We start from the raw sequence: 16,879 nt of genomic DNA on the forward strand, positions 1-16,879 counted from the left end.
CCATCACCTTGGCGGCCATCACCTGCAAATCGCTCATGTCCCCATGGTGATGAATTTGATTTTTGGCATTGGGCGAGGCTTCTTTTCTCCTAGAAATGGCTTGATTTTTAATTTTGGTGTTTCTATTCCACTTCCCAGTTCCCGTCTCCATTGGGAGGATCATGGTCTCCAATGTGACCAGCACAAGCTTCCACCTGGCATGGGAGGCAGGTCTTGCTTTGAACTCCGCCTTCCAGCTCACTCTGACTTCCGCACAGAGCCCCACCGTGGTCCTAGAGACCTGGAACATGAGTGTGACACTGTCGGGGCTGGAGCCTGGGGTCTTGCACCTGGTTGAGATCGTGGCCAAAGCATGTTGGAAAGAAGGTGCCAGAGCTCATCTGAAAGTGAGGACAGGTAATGGGCTTCCATTTGGTTTTTTGTGTTGTTTTGTTTTTTGGTTTTTGGTTTTTTTTGAGACGGAGTCTCGCTCTGTTGCCCAGGCTGGAGTGCAGTGGTGCAATCTCAGCTCACTGTAGGCTCTGCCTTCCGGGTTCACGCCATTCTCCTGCCTCAGCCTCCCGAGTAGCTGGGACTACATGCGCCCGCCACCACGCCCGGCTAATTTTTTTGTATTTTTAGTAGAGATGGGGTTTCACCGTGTTAGCTGGGATGGTCTCGATCTCCTGACCTCATGATCCACCCGCCTCGGCCTCCCATTTGTTTTCAAAGAGAGGAATAAAAAGTATGAAAAAGACTTTCCATGGGTTAAGGCTTAAGAGAGCTGGATTAGTTTGTGGGCTGCTAGGTGTCATTGTTCCTCTCAGCTTAGGGACATCTGGCTGGCTTCAGCAGGCATGCAACGATGGCCAGGCAGGAGGCGCCTTATTCAGGAAAAGGCATTAGGCAACCCGCAGGCTCTGAGGCGGTGGCAGAGTGCTGCAGACTGTGCCTGGGAGGTGGCGGGTGTGGCTCCCCTGTGTCCTCTTGGGGAAGCAACTCATCTGTTGAGCTGCATCCACTCCCTCTGATCTCAACAGTCTCAGAGGACTTGGCTTTCAGGAAGGATATCAACTGAAAATCGGCAGTCGCACGGATGATCTGTGAGCAGCCCGCCGGAGCCCGGGGCCACAAACTAAAGAATTAAGCAATAATGAATCAAACATAGACTCCACTGCGTTCAAGCTGGGTGGTGACAACACTACATATATTTGGATGAAATTCCTCTTTTCTTTTCGTTAGCGTCGCCACCTGGGTATTTTCTTATGTGTACCTTACCTGGATAGTCAAGGGCACGTCTGATGTTGCAGGCTGGTTTTCACACCGTGGCAGTTTCCCAGGTGTTAGTAGCAGTGGTCTGCACAGTAGGGTGCGCACCCCTTCAGGGAGGTGTAAGATGGTTTTCACACCATGGGCAGCATTGATAGCAGTGGTCTGCAAGGTGGGGCGCACACCCCTTGAGGGAGGCATAAGATGGCCTATTGGGATGCAGTGATAGAAGTTGAGAACTTCTATGTCTGTGCTTTAAAGTACTAATCAGCCATGGCCTGAGAAATTAGAGAACAGAGGGAGTGCATGACGTGAACTGTGCAAGTTCATGAGCAGCTGGAGAAGAGGGAGATCAGTGCTGGCTGGACGGTCAGGCAGGGTGGCCCTGGGGTCTGAGAACCAGAGTTGGGCCACTGAAGGTCTCAGCTGCTCTGGACGGGACATGGGGGACCCGAACCTGTGGGCAGGCTTATACGTGCTCTCACCTGTGCACCTGTTCTGCTACTGATGGCTTTCAGACTGGGTTGCCCATGCCAACCATAGAGACTGAACCAGAGGCCCTCAGAGGCAGCCACAAAAATGATCTCAAGGATGGAGAGTTTGGGGTTCCCCCAGGAATGCATAGCAGAATGGCTCTGTGGTTTGTCTTAAGCCTGAGTGAGAAGCTCTGAGGAGATGGACTCTAAGCCCCCTGAGGGGAGAGCTGTGTCTGTCTCCTTCACTGTCTAGAATGCCTCTGGCACATGGCAGCTGCTTCATAAATATTTGGTGAGGGACTGACTGAACACTGGGGTGGTTGCCATGCCAGGGCCAGGATGGGGTGGTGACCTTCCTGGACCACATTTGTGTGCCACATACTCCTAGAAGCCCTCCACGGAGGGAAAAGATTCAGATGGGACAGATGATGCCAAAACAGGGACTGCCCATAGACAAGGGGAGGTGGGGCTGCTGGGGGAGGAAGAAGGGCTGGCTGTAAACAAGACCCCTGGGCACCCTGTGGCCCTGTGGACTCTGAGTAGAGGCCTGGCCAGGGCTCTAAGTCCTGGTATACCTGGGACAGCCCAGTTTGTACCTGTGGCCTGGCAAAGTTATTTAACGGTGCCTCCACATGCTTCAAGTCATGCCAGCTTGCTGGTAAATTGAACGCCCCAGCATGGGTAACGGCAGTAAGGAAGGAAGGGTGTGTGTGTTGAGGACACAGTTGCAGGGGCCGAGCTGGCTGCGTCCTCTGAAAGGTTCTCCCACTGTGTCCTGTGTCCTCTGGCATCTGATGGACTGTGTCACTGAGCCCTGGCACTATTCCTTCTTCCTAGAACACAGGGCGGCCTTGGTGTGATGCTCTTCACGGACATGAAAATACGCTTATTAATATTGAAATGTTACTTTGTTATCTAATACATTCCAAATGTGTTTATCCTCCATCCTGCAGCGGCCCGGAAGCTCATTGGAAAGGTCAGAATTGCAAATGTCAGGTACTCAGAATCCTTTCGCAACGGAAGCAGCCAGGAGTATCGAGATTTCCTAGAACTGTTCTTCAGGACGGTGAGTTGGTGATATCAGCCCTTAATTCCTTTCAGGAGGGAAAGGGTGGAAGGCTGATAGAATTCTAGGTTAGGTGCAGTGGCTCACACCTATAATCCTAGCACTTTGGGAGGCAGAGGCGGGCAGATTGCCCAAGCTCAGGAGTTTGAGACCAGCCTGGGCAACATGGCAAAACCTCATCTCCACCAAAAAAATACAAAAAATTAGTCTGTCACGGGGGCTCATATTTGTGATCTCAGCTACTCAGGAGGCTAAGGCAGGAAAATCTCTTGAACCCAGGAGGCAGAGGTTGCAGTAAGCTGAGATCATGCCACTGCACTCCAGTCTGGACAACAGAGTGAGACCCTGTGGGAAAAAAAAAATTTCTAGTCTCATCCAACTAGGAATTTGACTTGTAGGTCCTATGAGCTCTTCATTTCTGAAGGAAGCCAGGACTATAAGCTCTGGCTTGGCTCCCTGAGCGTCTCTGGATCTGCCCTGGCAAAGACACGGTCAGCAGACAGGAGGCACAGCTCTTCCTCTGCTGCATCATTATTTCACATGCTTTTCTGTCCAGTGAAATCTGTTTCTCAATTGTGGAACCTATGAAGCAGAAAGTCCCTCCATGTTTTTTTTTTTAACCTATAAGAAATGAGATTTATTTCATAGACCATAAAATCTACACTTTTAAACTGTACAATTCAGTGGTTTAGACTATTTTGCAAAATTGTGCAACCATCACCACTAATTCCAGAACACTTTCATCACCCAAAAAGAAACTTCATTAGAAGCCACTCCCAGCTGGGCATGGTGGCTCACGCCTGTAATCCCAGCACTTTGGGAGGCTGAGGCGGGTGGATCACCTGAGGTCAGGAGTTTGAGACCAGCCTGGTCAACATGGCGAAACCCCGTCTCTACTAAAAATACAAAAATTAGCCAGGCGTGGTGGTGGGTTCCTGTAATCCCAGGTACTCAGGAGGCTGAGGCAGGAGAATTGCTTGAAACCAGGAGGCAGAGGTTGCAGTGAGCTGAGATCGTGCCACTGCACTCCAGCCTAGGCAACAGAGCAAGACCCCATCTCAAAAAAAAAAAAGGAAGTCATTCTCTCTCACCACTTCCTCCCGCTCCTGGTAATCACTAAGCTGCTTTTTATCTCTATGGATTTGCCCATTGTGGACATTTTACAGAAATAGAATTGTGACTTTTTGTGTCTGGCTTCTTTCAGTTAAAATGAGGTTTTCGGATTTCATCCACGTGGCAGCATGTGTCAGCACTGCATTCCTTGTTATGGCTGGGACATAACCCATGCAGGCTCATCCATTCATTCACTGAGGGCACTGGGCGGCTCCCGCTTCTGTCTGTTATAAATAGTGCTACAATGCCCCTGCCTCAGAGAAAGTTCTTTTCCTGCTCTTTCCTGCATTCCTCCCTGCCATCCCCTCAGCATTCTCTGGGACGCTATCTGTTACCATTTAGTGACGTGCCTTCTTGTGGACTTTTTGAGGTAGAGGGAGTGCCCTTGTCATAATCTAGTGATTTTGTTGGCGTGGAATCTCACATTGCAGATTTCTTGAATCTGGGAGTTTAAGGCTCAGCACAGAGAGGTATGACATTGCCGCCTAGTGGCCTGTCGTGCTAATATTGTAGCAGGACTGCAAACCCCAGCGCTTCACCCACAGATGAGAAGAGCTGCCTTTAGGACCGGCCTCAGTGGCTTAGCTCGTTCCCAGCTCCTGGTTTGTGCATTCAAGAATTGTTGATGGTTTGATTAATAATATGGTTTGATTAATAATGTGATTTCATTGATAAGGTTAAATAGTAGTTACAATATTAAACAACAAACACCGAATCCTTCCACCTGGCTCTAGTGGTCAAACGAGGCAGCTCCATTTCCTTCCCAAGTTTCTTGATTAATCTTTCCTCTTTGAACCATTTCTTCCCTTGCCCATTTTTGGGGATGTTGTTTTTCTGTTTGCCTAGAATTTCAGGACAGCAAATAATGACACAACTTAATCACAGAAGTAGGATGTTAAGAGAAATTTCGGGGGTTTCACTTGCTGATAATCGCAAACATGGATGTCCAGGAGGTGTCCGCTGCGTGCCTCGGTCCCTGGCTCTTCACCACTTCCTAGCAAGGGGCCTGGAACTTTGCTTAGAGGTTGGTTTGAAATGCAGCTAAAGGTCACATTAATCCAAGACTATGACAGATTCCTCTGAGAGAAAGAGAGAGGGAATATCTGATTGTGAAGATGGTCACGACAACAGTCATCTACTGAGCCAACCCAGGGCAGCTGCATTCTCCCTGGGGTCCACAGACTCTGAGAGGGACAATGGATCTGTTCACCTTGGCGGCCCAGAAGCCGGGGAGTAAGTCCATGACCCGGGCCCTGAGCTACCGCACCTGTGAGGACAAACGCTGGAGGTGCCCTTTCCATAGGAGGTTTGCATTGAGGGTGACTGAAGCTCATTATAAGATTGTTTGCCTTTCTGGGTGCTTTTTGTTTTTGTTTTGTTTTGTTTTGAGACGGAGTCTCACTCTGTCGCCCAGGCTGGAGTGCAGTGGAGCGATCTCTGCTCACTGTAAACTCCGCCTCCTGGGTTCACGCCGTTCTCCTGCCTCAGGTGTTTTGACCATGATGGGTTAGTGTGGAATCATATAGTGTGTGATGTGTGACTGTGTCCAAAGAGACAGAGTAGAAAGTGGGGCATTTGGGGGTAGGAACCCCCTGTCCTAATGGGGATGTTGGAAATGCTCACAGGAAGAGTCTGGGGACAGGCAGGGAGGGAGAATGAAAGGGGATATGCTCTGCAGCGTCAGCAGCAAAATGGCTGTTCCAGAGAAGGCATTGGGGAGTGGTGTCCCTCCCCATGACCCCACACTCAGCCTCCTGCCCTCGGTGGCTGCAAACCAGGAGTATGAAGTTCTAGAAGCCCTTGTGAGCCCCCAGCAAATTTTAAGCCCCGTGAGGTAGGGTCTCTGCCTGTGCCCCAAGCCCCATACTTACCCCACAGGCATCTTTCTGAAGCTGATTGCTGGTTGGGGGGGAAACAGGGCTGTTCTCATATCACAGACACTCCCAGGCATTTGTGCTGGGCTTGAAAACATGGCAGACAGGAAAGGAGCCCAGAACCAACGTGTGGCTTTTACCTCTGTGCTATGGGCCAGCCCTGCTGCTGGGCAGACTGGCAGGAGGAACCGCCTCGAGACGGGCATCTGTTTCCTCTCAGCGTGGGGACCTCCTCACATGGCCTCTTTCCTCACAGGTGCGGGGCTCCCTGCCAGCCACCCTGCATCAGCACATGGACGCCGGCGGGGTCAGGATGGAAGTCGTCGGCGTCACCAATGGCAGCGTCATGGTGGAGTTTCAGTTGCTGATAATCGCAGATGTGGCTGTCCAGGAGGTGTCAGCTGCATTCCTCACCGCCTTCCAGACCACGCCTCTGCTGGAGGTGATCAGAGGCGACACCTTCATACAGGGTATGAGAGGCTGGGCCTGAGCTTCTCCCGTGTTCGGGAACCAGAGGCAGCCAGAGCGCAGCCACTACCTTTCGCTTTTGAAAGATGTTGTGTTGTGCCCATATAGTCCTCCTTCCCCCGGAATTAGATGAAGATGTGAAACAGACAGGACCCTCTCTGTCCCTCTTATTGTGATGATAATTTTGTAAAGGTTGAAGTGTTGAAAACATCTTCAGGTAAACCTGCAGGTGCCCAGGGGTGCTGCTTTCTTTTGGGGTCTACTGCTTCCCTGCTGCTTGTTTCCATGGGCTGAGGGCAGACGCATCCCTTTCTGCAGCCAGACCCTCTCCCAAGCACAGTTCCCAAGGAGATCCCAGTAAAAATAATTAACGAGAAAAGCAGGGAGAAAAAGACAATTTAGATTCTTTTCTCCTATCACACTTGAAAATAGATGATGAATGGCTTATAGTCACATGTATCAGAAACCAAAGACCTTTTAAAAATTGAAGATTAATGTTAGTTTTTTGAATTTTAGAATAAGAAGGACTTCTCAAAGAAAATATGATTTTCAGAGGAAAAGGATGAGATACTGACTACATGCAGAGATAAATCAAAATAAAGGCACCATTTTAAAGCAAAGTTAAAAAAAAATTCAATAATTTGATGAAGTGTTAGTATCCCAAATATATAGAGAGATCATACAAATAGATGATAAATATTAAGAACCTGATGGATAAATGCACAAAAGATGTACACAGACAAGGTATAAAAAAAGAAATATGAATGATTAACAAAGATGTGGTGACCCAAGACATCCCCATTAAAACGCGTTGCACTTTTTGCCCATCAAATTGCAAAAAAAGGTCTTTTTCCTGCTGACATGAATACTGGTGAAAGTGTAGCGAGGCAGGTGTTTGCACAGATTGCTGGTGGCAGAAGGATTTGCTCACGCTTCCTGGAAACCAGTTTGGTGATATAAATCAAGCGCTTTCAAAGTGGCCATCCACCTTGATTCTGAAATATCAGATTCTAAAATATCCCAATTTGATCTCAGTTTGGACCATAGTTTACATACAAAGATGTTCATCTTCAGTGTTACTTTAAAAGCAAAAGAGTTGGAAGTCCCAATCATCCAGTTACAGAGAAGGTGCTAAGTTACCAGGTGTCCCTGCCCTGGGCTGTTGTGCAATGATGAGAATCGAGGTTTGTGTATTTGCATGGAGCTAGGTGGTGGCAGAAGCAAGCTATGCTCTCAGAGCATGCCTGCATTTTATTTTTTATTTTTTATTTTATTTTTTTATTTTTATTTTTTTTTTGAGACGGAGTCTTGCTCTGCCGCCCAGGCTGGAGTGCAGTGGCCGGCTCTCAGCTCACTGCAAGCTCCGCCTCCCGGGTTCACGCCATTCTCCTGTCTCAGCCTCCCGAGTAGCTGGGACTACAGGCGCCCGCCTCGTCGCCCGGCTAGTTTTTTGTATTTTTTAGTAGAGCCGGGGTTTCACCGTATTAGCCAGGATGGTCTCGATCTCCTGACCTCGTGATCCGCCCGTCTCGGCCTCCCAAAGTGCTGGGATTACAGGCTTGAGCCACCGCGCCCGGCCCGCATGCCTGCATTTTAAAAGGCCGGAAGGAAATATGTCCACATGCCAACATGCCCCTGGTCATACTTTTCTGGTACTTGTCCATGCTCTGCAGTAAACCTGTTTTGCTGTCAATAATCAACCGAGTGTCGTGGTGAAAGGCAAATGGCCTGAGGGCCTTCTGCCCAGGGTTGGGCCTGTGGCCTGGGTCCCTTGGGCTGGACCGAGGTGGGTCTGAGGGCCTGTGCATCTCCTGGTCACTCCTGGGAACGGAAGGGTTGGCCCTCCTCTGCCCAGATCTCCATCCCAGCTCTGGGCCAGACTCCTCTTTCCAGAACAGCCCCTGCAGACGTCCCTAGCCATTCCCAGCCCCACCGGCAGGAAGCCTCCTGTAGTCTCCAGAACTGGCCAGCTCCACCGCAGTCTGCTGTGGCTGGAGTTTCCAGCATTGTCTGTGAGATGCCCTCTGCCCTGAGGCTTCTGTGACCCGCCAGCCCCCAGGGATGTTCTTCTGTTTTGTCTTCTAAATATTGGCAGATTACGACGAGTGTGAAAGGAAGGAGGACGACTGTGTGCCCGGGACATCCTGTCGAAACACGCTCGGGTCTTTCACTTGTAGCTGTGAGAGAGGAGCCCCCGATTTCCCTGTGGAATATTCTGGGAGACCCTGCGAAGGTAATGATATCAGAGGTTCTTTTTCTGGAATACTAGCTCATAATCAGTTTTGTTTTTTTTTTTTTTTTTTGAGATGGAGTCTCGCTCTGTCGCCCAGGCTGGAGTGCAGTGGCCGGATCTCAGCTCACTGCAAGCTCCGCCTCCCGGGTTCCCGCCATTCTCCTGCCTCAGCCTCCCAAGTAGCTGGGACTACAGGCGCCCGCCAATGCGCCCGGCTAGTTTTTTGTATTTTTTTAGTAGAGACGGGGTTTCACCGTATTAACCAGGATGGTCTCGATCTCCTGACCTCGTGATCCGCCTGTCTCGGCCTCCCAAAGTGCTGGGATTACAGGCTTGAGCCACCGTGCCCGGCCCATAATCAGTTTTTTTAAAGGACATTCACGTGCAAAGGGCTTCTTGTCCCTATGAGGTCATATTTCTGTGTCCTGGGGAAGTTTCCTGTGTGTGATGTGGGTGCACGTGTGTGTGTGTGATGTATGTGTCTGTGTGTGTACATGCGTATGCATGTTCCTTCCCATTCTTTCATACGTGTCCAGGCTTCTGGGCAGTGCCTTATCTCTCCGAGAGCTAGCTCTGATATCCATGAAGAGAAAATACACACACACGAGGTGTGAACATGCAGATGCTGAGCGACCGTCTTGTGAAACACGCAGCCGTGGGACACACGACACAAGGGGAAGGTTTCCTCTCGGCCACTCTTTCTATCCAGCTCTTTCCCTGTAAAACAGGGTCTTAGTGGATTTAGCGCTGACCCCAAGATCACCACTGTTATCCAGGAATCTGCGTCAAGTAAAGGGAGGTGGACGTTTATACTAGTGAGGGCAGTATCCGGGGGGCTGTAGAACGTGTCCTGCTTGAAGTAGAATCAGGAAGCACAGAGGAGGCTAAGCTGCTTCAGTCCAGTGAGTGTGGCCGGGGAGGACTTCCTGGAAGTGGTGTCTTGAAGCTGGTCTTAACGGATAGCTAAGACGGCACCCAGCAGGGAGGGCAGGGCATGGTGGGTGGGTGCCGTGATGAGAACAGAGCTGCTGACGGGCATGATCTCACAAGCAGGTACCTGCAGGAGATGGGTGGTAGAGAGCAGGAAGCAGGCTGCCCAGGGAGGCGGGTGAGGCAGCAGCCAACTGAAGGCCTCAGCCATGGTTTGGATTACAGCCTGGAGACAGGAGTGAGCTGGGTAGAGCTGCAGGGTGCTGGGGCTGGGCGAGCCCCACTCTGAGATAAAAGAAGGCACAAACCAGGCCCACAGATGATAGAGCCACTGCTGAAGGAGGGTGCAGGGCACGTGCGGAGCTGTGTCTGGGGTCTGCTTCCATATAGACCAGGGAGGGAGCACCCCGAGAACGGGTGGGTGGATCGGAAACCTTTCTGGGCCCCCTTGTTCTCCTAGTCATTGAAACTGAACCTGCTCTGGGGGCAAGAAGGGAGCTGGAGTGGGAAATTTGGGCACAAGGGCCTCAAGAGGAGGCATCATTACCCCATCTTAGAGAACAGACTCAGGGCTCTGAGAGCAGATGACTCACCCTGTGTCCACTGGCTTGGCACATCCCTGGCATCAGGTCCCTCGGTCCTTGGCCCTCGGGGGCCCATGGTGAGCCTGGCTCCCTGAGCTGATGGAGATATGCAACACGTGCATGTGTGTGCATGTGTGTGTGTGTGTGTCTGTGCATGTGTGCACATATGTGTGTACGTGCATGTGTGTGCATGCGTGAGCATGTGTGTGGGCGTGTGTGTGTGCATTGCGTGCACGTGTGTGCATGTGTGTGCGTGTGTGTGCGCACACGTGTAGTTGTGGCTGGAACATGCGGTTCCCAGGTGTGGCTGCTGCAGAGTGCAGGGCAGCTCCAGTCTGCTCCTTACCCCTGCCCCTCCATGCCAACCCCAAACACAGAGCCACTCTTTGCCTTTTCCTCCTTGTGCCTTGCAGGTGACTCTCATGGCAACGAAACCTGGGCCACCAGCCCAGAGAGGCCTCTCACCACAGCAGGGACCAAGGCTGCCTTTGTTCAAGACACCAGCCCCACCCCACAAGGCCTGCCCCGGCGGCTGAACCTGACTGGAGCAGTCAGGGTGCTCTGTGAGATCGAGAAGGTGGTTGTCGCCATCCAGAAGCGCTTCCTGCAGCAGGAATCCATCCCCGAGTCCTCGCTGTACCTGAGCCACCCCTCCTGCAACGTGAGCCACAGCAATGGCACACACGTGCTCCTGGAGGCCGGCTGGAGCGAGTGCGGGACCGTCATGCAGAGCGTAAGGCCAGGAGAGCCAGGCTCAGGATGCACGCCAGGGTGCAGGGGGCTTTAGGTCACATGGGCCTCTATAGGGGAGGGCCAGGCAAGACTCTACACCCCGAGGGGAACCCAGCAAGGGGGATCAGGACAGGGTTGAGTTCTCAACCAGGGACCAGCCTGCACCCCAGAATCGGAAGGGAGCTGTGAGTCCACCCAGGAGGGACTCGGGTGCCAAGTGCTGGGGCAGGCTCCAGAGTCGGGGCTTAAAACTCCTCCCTGCACAGACAGGGTGGAGAGGCAGTGGGATAGGAAGAGGCAGGAAAGCCAAGGAGTTGTGTGTGGATATGAGACTGTGTGTGTGAAAGTGTGTGTGTGCGAGTATACATCTGTGCATGTCTGCATGTGTCTGAATATGTCTGTGTATGTGGGGGTGTGCATGTATGTGAATGTGTGTACACGTGTGAATCTCTGTGTGCGAATGTGTATGCATGGCTGTGCTTGTAAATGTACGTGCGTGTGTGCGCGCATGTGTATCGCATGCTTATGTGCATGTGGCTGTGCATGCATGGATGAATGTGTGAGTGTGTGAATGTGAGAATGTGTGTATGTGCATGTGTGCATGAGTTGAGCATGTGTGGATGTGTTTGTCCATGTGTGTGAGTGTGTATGTATGGGTGTGTGTTTGGGGGGCATTGGGTGGCATTAGTCAGAACTCCTCTGTTGGAGGGACTGTGTTCCTAGCCAACACTGTCTATTTCAGGGTCCTGGACGGGCTGCAGGGCTCCCAGGACAGAGGGAGCCCAGGTAGGGAAAGCAGTTTTTCTTGGCCTGAGACCTTCGCACCTCCATGTGCATAGATGAGCTCTGGCATCTCCCCTTGCAGGTGACTCTGGGCCAGTGGGTCCTGGGTCTACTCTGAGCCTCTAGTGTGTGGCACCCATGAGGCAGCCGACCTGGCTTCAGGTCCCGCTTCTTCCCAGGGTGCCTCTGTGTCACGGCAAATGCTCCCACGCGTGCCCTCGTTCATCCCCAACCCCACTTGGCCACACGGGACACAAAGGCTTCATATTCAGGGCCCTGCTGGGGGGACAAAAGGAGGGGAGAGCCAGCACCTTCCATCAGCTCAGCCCAGTACTGGGCACAGGGGCCTGGGCTGCATGGGCCTGGGCGTGCAGGGTTGATCAGGGAAGCTGCATGGAAGGGCCGGCGGCTTCAGAGGGAGCCCGTGCCGGCTCTGGGTTGGGGAAGTGGCCTTCTGGGAAGGGGCTCGACCTAGAAAGAAGGCCAGCGTCGTTCCAAGGGTGAGTGAGAGAGCCGTGAGCGTATCCAAGGGCCATGGGTGAGACAGCCGTGAGTGTATCCAAGGGCCATGCCAGGATAGCCAGATGAGGGAGGCTGGAAACCATGGCAGAGTTAAGAGTCTGCCCGAGTGGTTCTGGCCAGGTGGGCAGGGATGGAAGGGTGGACTCGTGGGCAGGGTGGGGTATGAGGCCTGGTGTGAAAGTTGAGGCTGTGGATGGGGCTGAGCAGGGAGCAGTGTCTGGCTGGCCCAGGAGCTAGGGCCAGAAGGCTCTCCTAACGGAGACATTGTCCTCATTGAGAGCTAGGCAGGAATGGTGGTTCCTGGTCGTTGGCAGGAACTCTGGGCCCTGGGCTTCTGTCCCTCAGGGCCTTTGAACAGTCCAAGGCATTGCATTCTGAAAAAAAAAAAAGGGATTGGGAGGTGTGGTGCCCTGAAACTGCCGTGGACCTGCTTGACTGGGAGTTCTACGTGCATGACGACATTTAGTCCCTTAGCGAACCCCTGGGTCAGGCATCATCACCCACAATCTGTGGCTGAGCCCTGGGTGCTCAGCAGGGTCCATGGGAGTTCAGAGTCAAAGTCGCCCTGCACTGAGAAGCAGCCCCATCCCTGTGGCTCTGCCTCTTGAGAAACCTTGAGGGGATGCTGCTTCTGGTTGGGGCTCTGGACACACTCCCTAGTGGGGACACGGTGGCCTCTGGCCCTGGGTGGGGTAAAGCTGGCAGATGAAACCCAGAGTCCTGGCATGGGGTGTAAATCTCTGGGAGTCAACAAGGTGGGAACCAGGTGAACATCCTGAGCCGGAGGCTGGGACGTGGACCTCGGGGCTGAGTAAGGAGCTAGCCCTGGGGAGCAGAGGCCAGAAAGCCCCAGAGGCTGAGGGATGAGGTGGGGAGGTGGGGACATAAGGTGTTTCCATGGTGTGGAGCCTGCTTGGAGCCTGGAGCAGGGATTGAGGGTGGCCAGGAAGCTGAGGGATTCACATGGACGTGTATGAGGACATTACAGAGCACAAGCTTGCCTGAGAGGCACAGCTCACTCTGCTGAGCTCACTCCGCTCCCTCGGGAGCTCTTCGGACCCTCCCTGGGCTGAAGGAGTGATCTGCACTGTTTCAACAGCTACAAAACCTTCCTCATCCGTCAACCCCTCAAACTGCACGACTTAAGGAGAACTGCCCAGAATTAGTTTACTCCCTCAGAGATTCTTAGACAGTCACCTGGAGGCCAGGTGATGGCAGCAGGGGGGATGTCTGCAAGGGGGATGGGCAGTGATCAGTGGCTTCCGGCAGCTTCCGTGGTGAGGGAGGTCTGGGGTGAGAGGTGCACATGAGCGGGCCACTGTGGCATCCTCGAGCCTATGCGGGGCTCTTGCAGGGCTGTGGGGCCAAGTGGAAGGGCTGAGGGTGCAGGACACCCTGCCTGGTGCTCAGAGCACCACCCACACACCAGCAGCTCTAGTGGGGAGGCAGCGCCTCCCAGGGCTGGGGCCCCGGGCAGAGCCTGCAGTCGGCAGCTCCCTCTGTGTTTTTCTGAGCTAGACTAATGCTTGGCTTGATTATTAATGCAGCAGGGTTTGGGGCACGTAGAAAGAAAAGGGAAATTTGTCTCTGATGAGTCACCCAGGCCCTGGAATCCACAGGAGCTCTTGACGGTTTTTGACACTTGTCAAAAACTAAGTTTCCCAGAAAGACTTATTTGTGCAACGGCCACGGAATCTACACAGGTTCAGGTTCTGCCTCCTCTGGTCCACAGGGAATGGGTAGAGGCTGAGCCCTTAGGCTCTCTTGGGTGATTTATGGTTGGGAGAATCGCCAGAGTCTCGATGCTCCTGGGGAGAAGCTCTAGAGAAGAATCCTCATCCCCGGTCCCCCCAGCACCTAGAGCCGTGGCTGACAGCAGGGCATGGGGGGCCGGCTGGGGCCTGGGAGCTCCTCACACCCCACCTTATGCTCAGAACGTGACGAACACCGTGGTGAGGACCACGCTGAGGAGCGACCTGTCCCCGGAGGGCATCATCCACCACCTGAAGATCCTGAGCCCCATCTACTGTGCCTTCCAGAATGATCTGCTGACGTCCTCTGGCTTCACCCCGGAGTGGGGGTGAGGGAGAAATGCCCCCGCTGCCCCACAGCCCCGTGCCTCTAGAGCACCTGCGCTTTCAGGGTTCTTTAGGGTTGCAACCACTTAAGGACCCTTCCTTGAGATGGAATATACAAATGGGTGTGGCTGGGCTGCTCCCCAACCTTTGTTCCCACTTCCCACTCAGGGCCAGCCAGACGAGGCCAAATACGTCCCCTGGCCAACCCCATGGGATGGCCCCACTTCCAGTGAGCCACCGGCAGGCCACCCCCCACGGCCTCCACCAGACACCACTATTCCTATGCTAGGTGGCCCCTGCACCTGCCACTGAGTCTCCACCAACACAAGTGAGGGAGACAACCCCTGGACCAGCCAGTCCTGAACAAATGGCCTCCGTGTGCTCTCATTGGCAGTGGGGGGGTCTTCTCGTTCATTTGCACTCTCCTCTGGAGCTGTGTTTTGGGGGAGAAGTGGGAACGAGAGGGGCCACAATAATGCACCTCCTGAAACCCACCTCCTGCAAGCTGCTTCCTCTTGCAGGGTTTACACCATCATTGAGGACCTCCATGGCGCTGGAAATTTTGTTACCGAAATGCAGTTGTTCATTGGGGACTCTCCCATACCTCAGAATTATAGCGTGTCTGCCAGTGACGACGTCAAGATCGAAGTGGGGCTCTACAGGCAGAAAAGCAACCTCAAGGTGGTCCTGACGGAGTGCTGGGCAACCCCGTCCAGCAATGCCCGGGACCCGGTCACCTTCAGCTTCATTAACAACAGGTAGGGCTCAGGAGTGCAAGCACCCCCATCCAGCAATACCCGGGGCTTCATTAAGAACGCATAGGGCTCAAGCAGGCACTGCCGTTGCCTGGCCTAGCTGTGTGGCCGGCTCTGGACGCTGCAGGATTTTCAGGCAAGTGCTGTCATGGACCTAGGTTTTGGGGAATAAATGAGGTGGCCAGTCCTAGACTCCCATGGAGCCTGTGGGGTCTGTGAGCGTTGTCAGATGTAGTTGTGAGTAACCTTATCTGAGAACAAGGACAGCGGGGCTCACTGACAAGCAAGGAGTCCCTTTTCCTCTCTTCTCAGCTGCCCGTTGCCCAACACATACACCAACGTGATTGAGAATGGCAACTCCAGCAAGGCTCAGTTCAAGCTGAGGATCTTTTCCTTTATCAACAACTCCATTGTCTACCTGCACTGCAAACTCCGCATCTGCATGGAATCCCCCGGGGCCACGTGCAAAATCGTAAGTGTGTTTTTGGTTTTCTAAACGTTTGGTTGGATTCACATTGCTTATTGTTTCAATGCAAGGCTCTGTTGATAGAAGCCTGGGGCTCGAGTGGCTCGGGGCCGACCTCTGGGAAGAGTCGCTGTGCCTGTCCTGCAGACCCGGAGTGTGAAATGGTATTTCCACAGCAGGCAGCCTTTGCACGGCGGACTCATGTGAACTGGTGGGCATTTCCTGTTTCTCAGTGGCTGAGCTAAGTTCCTTCTTGAGGCCATAATGTTCCACTGGCTGTCACACTGGCACTGCCTTGCCATGATACCTAGTGCTTCTAAGGTGATTTTTAGGTGTAAAAATGTTTTTTAAATATTATTTTTAACCACATTGATGGAACATACTAAATATCAGCCACTCTGTTATTTAATAAAGTTTTTTTCCCCTTTCCTTTCTTCAACATTCAGGCAGGGCTAATTTTACATTCCGGTTTCCTTAGACTTTCGAATTTGAAATAGGCTTTGTAATCCTGAGGTCAGAAAGCTGTGCTTTATATCACAGACAAGTACATGCGGTTCCCACGTGTTGGTCACCTGTCGTCCGAGGCAGTGGACGTCTTAGGGTGCACACTGCTTTTTGCTCAGTGACCGAATGCTTCTCTCTCCTCGGAGGGAGTGCTTGTTCCTGCGCTCATCTGAGTATGCGTCGCAGAACGCGGCTGTTTTCCTGGGTGACCAAGCTCTGAGCCTCTGTGGGACGTGGATAGAGAAGCAACACAAGGAAGGCTGATTCTGTTCATGTCCCTTTTGCTCAGATGGTAGATCTTCCTGAGCAATGGGACAGAAGGAACCTCAGGTCCTAATGACAGCAGGCTGAGGGCCACACACGAGGAGCCTGTCCCTGGTTCCATCAGAGCCTCAGAGATGACTGGTGCACGGACGGCCACTGCCAGGCTTGGTCTCTGCAGGGAGCAGCTGGCTCTCAAGTTCTTTACAAGAGGATTCCTTACAAGAGGAGTGGCACACTGTTTTTTCAAGCTCCTTTAGGATGGATAGGGTATGAGCTTTCCAGGTTGCTATAGGAACGTACCACAAACTGAGTGGTTTAAACAGTGGAAACATGTTGTCTTGTTTCTGGAAGCAGGATGTCCAAGATGGAGGTGTCAGCTGGCTGGTTCCCTCTGAGAGTTCTAAAGAAAGGATCTGTCCCAGGCTTCTCTCCCAGCTTCTGGTGGCCTCAGGCATTCCTTAGCTGGTAGACGGCATTTGCTGTCTCTTTGCATCACCTTCCCTCAGTACACATCTGTGTCTGTGTCCAAATTTCCCCTTTACATAGGGACACCAGCCATAGTGGATTAGGGCCCACCCTGATGACCTCAGCTTGATTATCTGTTTCCAGATAAGGTCACATGCACATGTGTTGGGATTTAGGACTTCCATACCTTTTTGGAGGACATGTTGCAGCCCATCTCAGGCATCTAGTGAGCAGATCCTACCATGTCACTGAGCCAGGCAGTCTTTTTTGTAAGGCAAAGGTGTAGAGGGGAGCAAATGGCTGCAGCGGCCTTTGGAG

At 52.6% G+C, this 16,879-nt stretch overlaps 1 protein-coding gene across 2 annotated transcripts in view; it reads left to right on the plus strand.

Moving 5' to 3' along the window:
- The window catches only part of UMODL1 (uromodulin like 1), a 68,273-nt gene that overhangs the window by 37,658 nt on the left and 13,736 nt on the right, over positions 1 to 16,879 (plus strand). For both annotated transcript variants that reach the window (XM_033232550.1, XM_033232551.1), the window contains 8 exons: positions 139 to 396; positions 2,678 to 2,790; positions 6,034 to 6,247; positions 8,341 to 8,478; positions 10,406 to 10,725; positions 13,964 to 14,109; positions 14,629 to 14,865; positions 15,175 to 15,334. In XM_033232550.1, the coding sequence (XP_033088441.1) occupies positions 139 to 396; positions 2,678 to 2,790; positions 6,034 to 6,247; positions 8,341 to 8,478; positions 10,406 to 10,725; positions 13,964 to 14,109; positions 14,629 to 14,865; positions 15,175 to 15,334 (1,586 nt within the window). The remainder of the gene's footprint in view (positions 1 to 138; positions 397 to 2,677; positions 2,791 to 6,033; positions 6,248 to 8,340; positions 8,479 to 10,405; positions 10,726 to 13,963; positions 14,110 to 14,628; positions 14,866 to 15,174; positions 15,335 to 16,879) is intronic.

This window comes from Trachypithecus francoisi, unplaced genomic scaffold (genome assembly GCF_009764315.1).
Source record: "Trachypithecus francoisi isolate TF-2019V2 unplaced genomic scaffold, Tfra_2.0 Lachesis_group14, whole genome shotgun sequence".
Classification (NCBI taxonomy): domain Eukaryota; kingdom Metazoa; phylum Chordata; class Mammalia; order Primates; family Cercopithecidae; genus Trachypithecus; species Trachypithecus francoisi.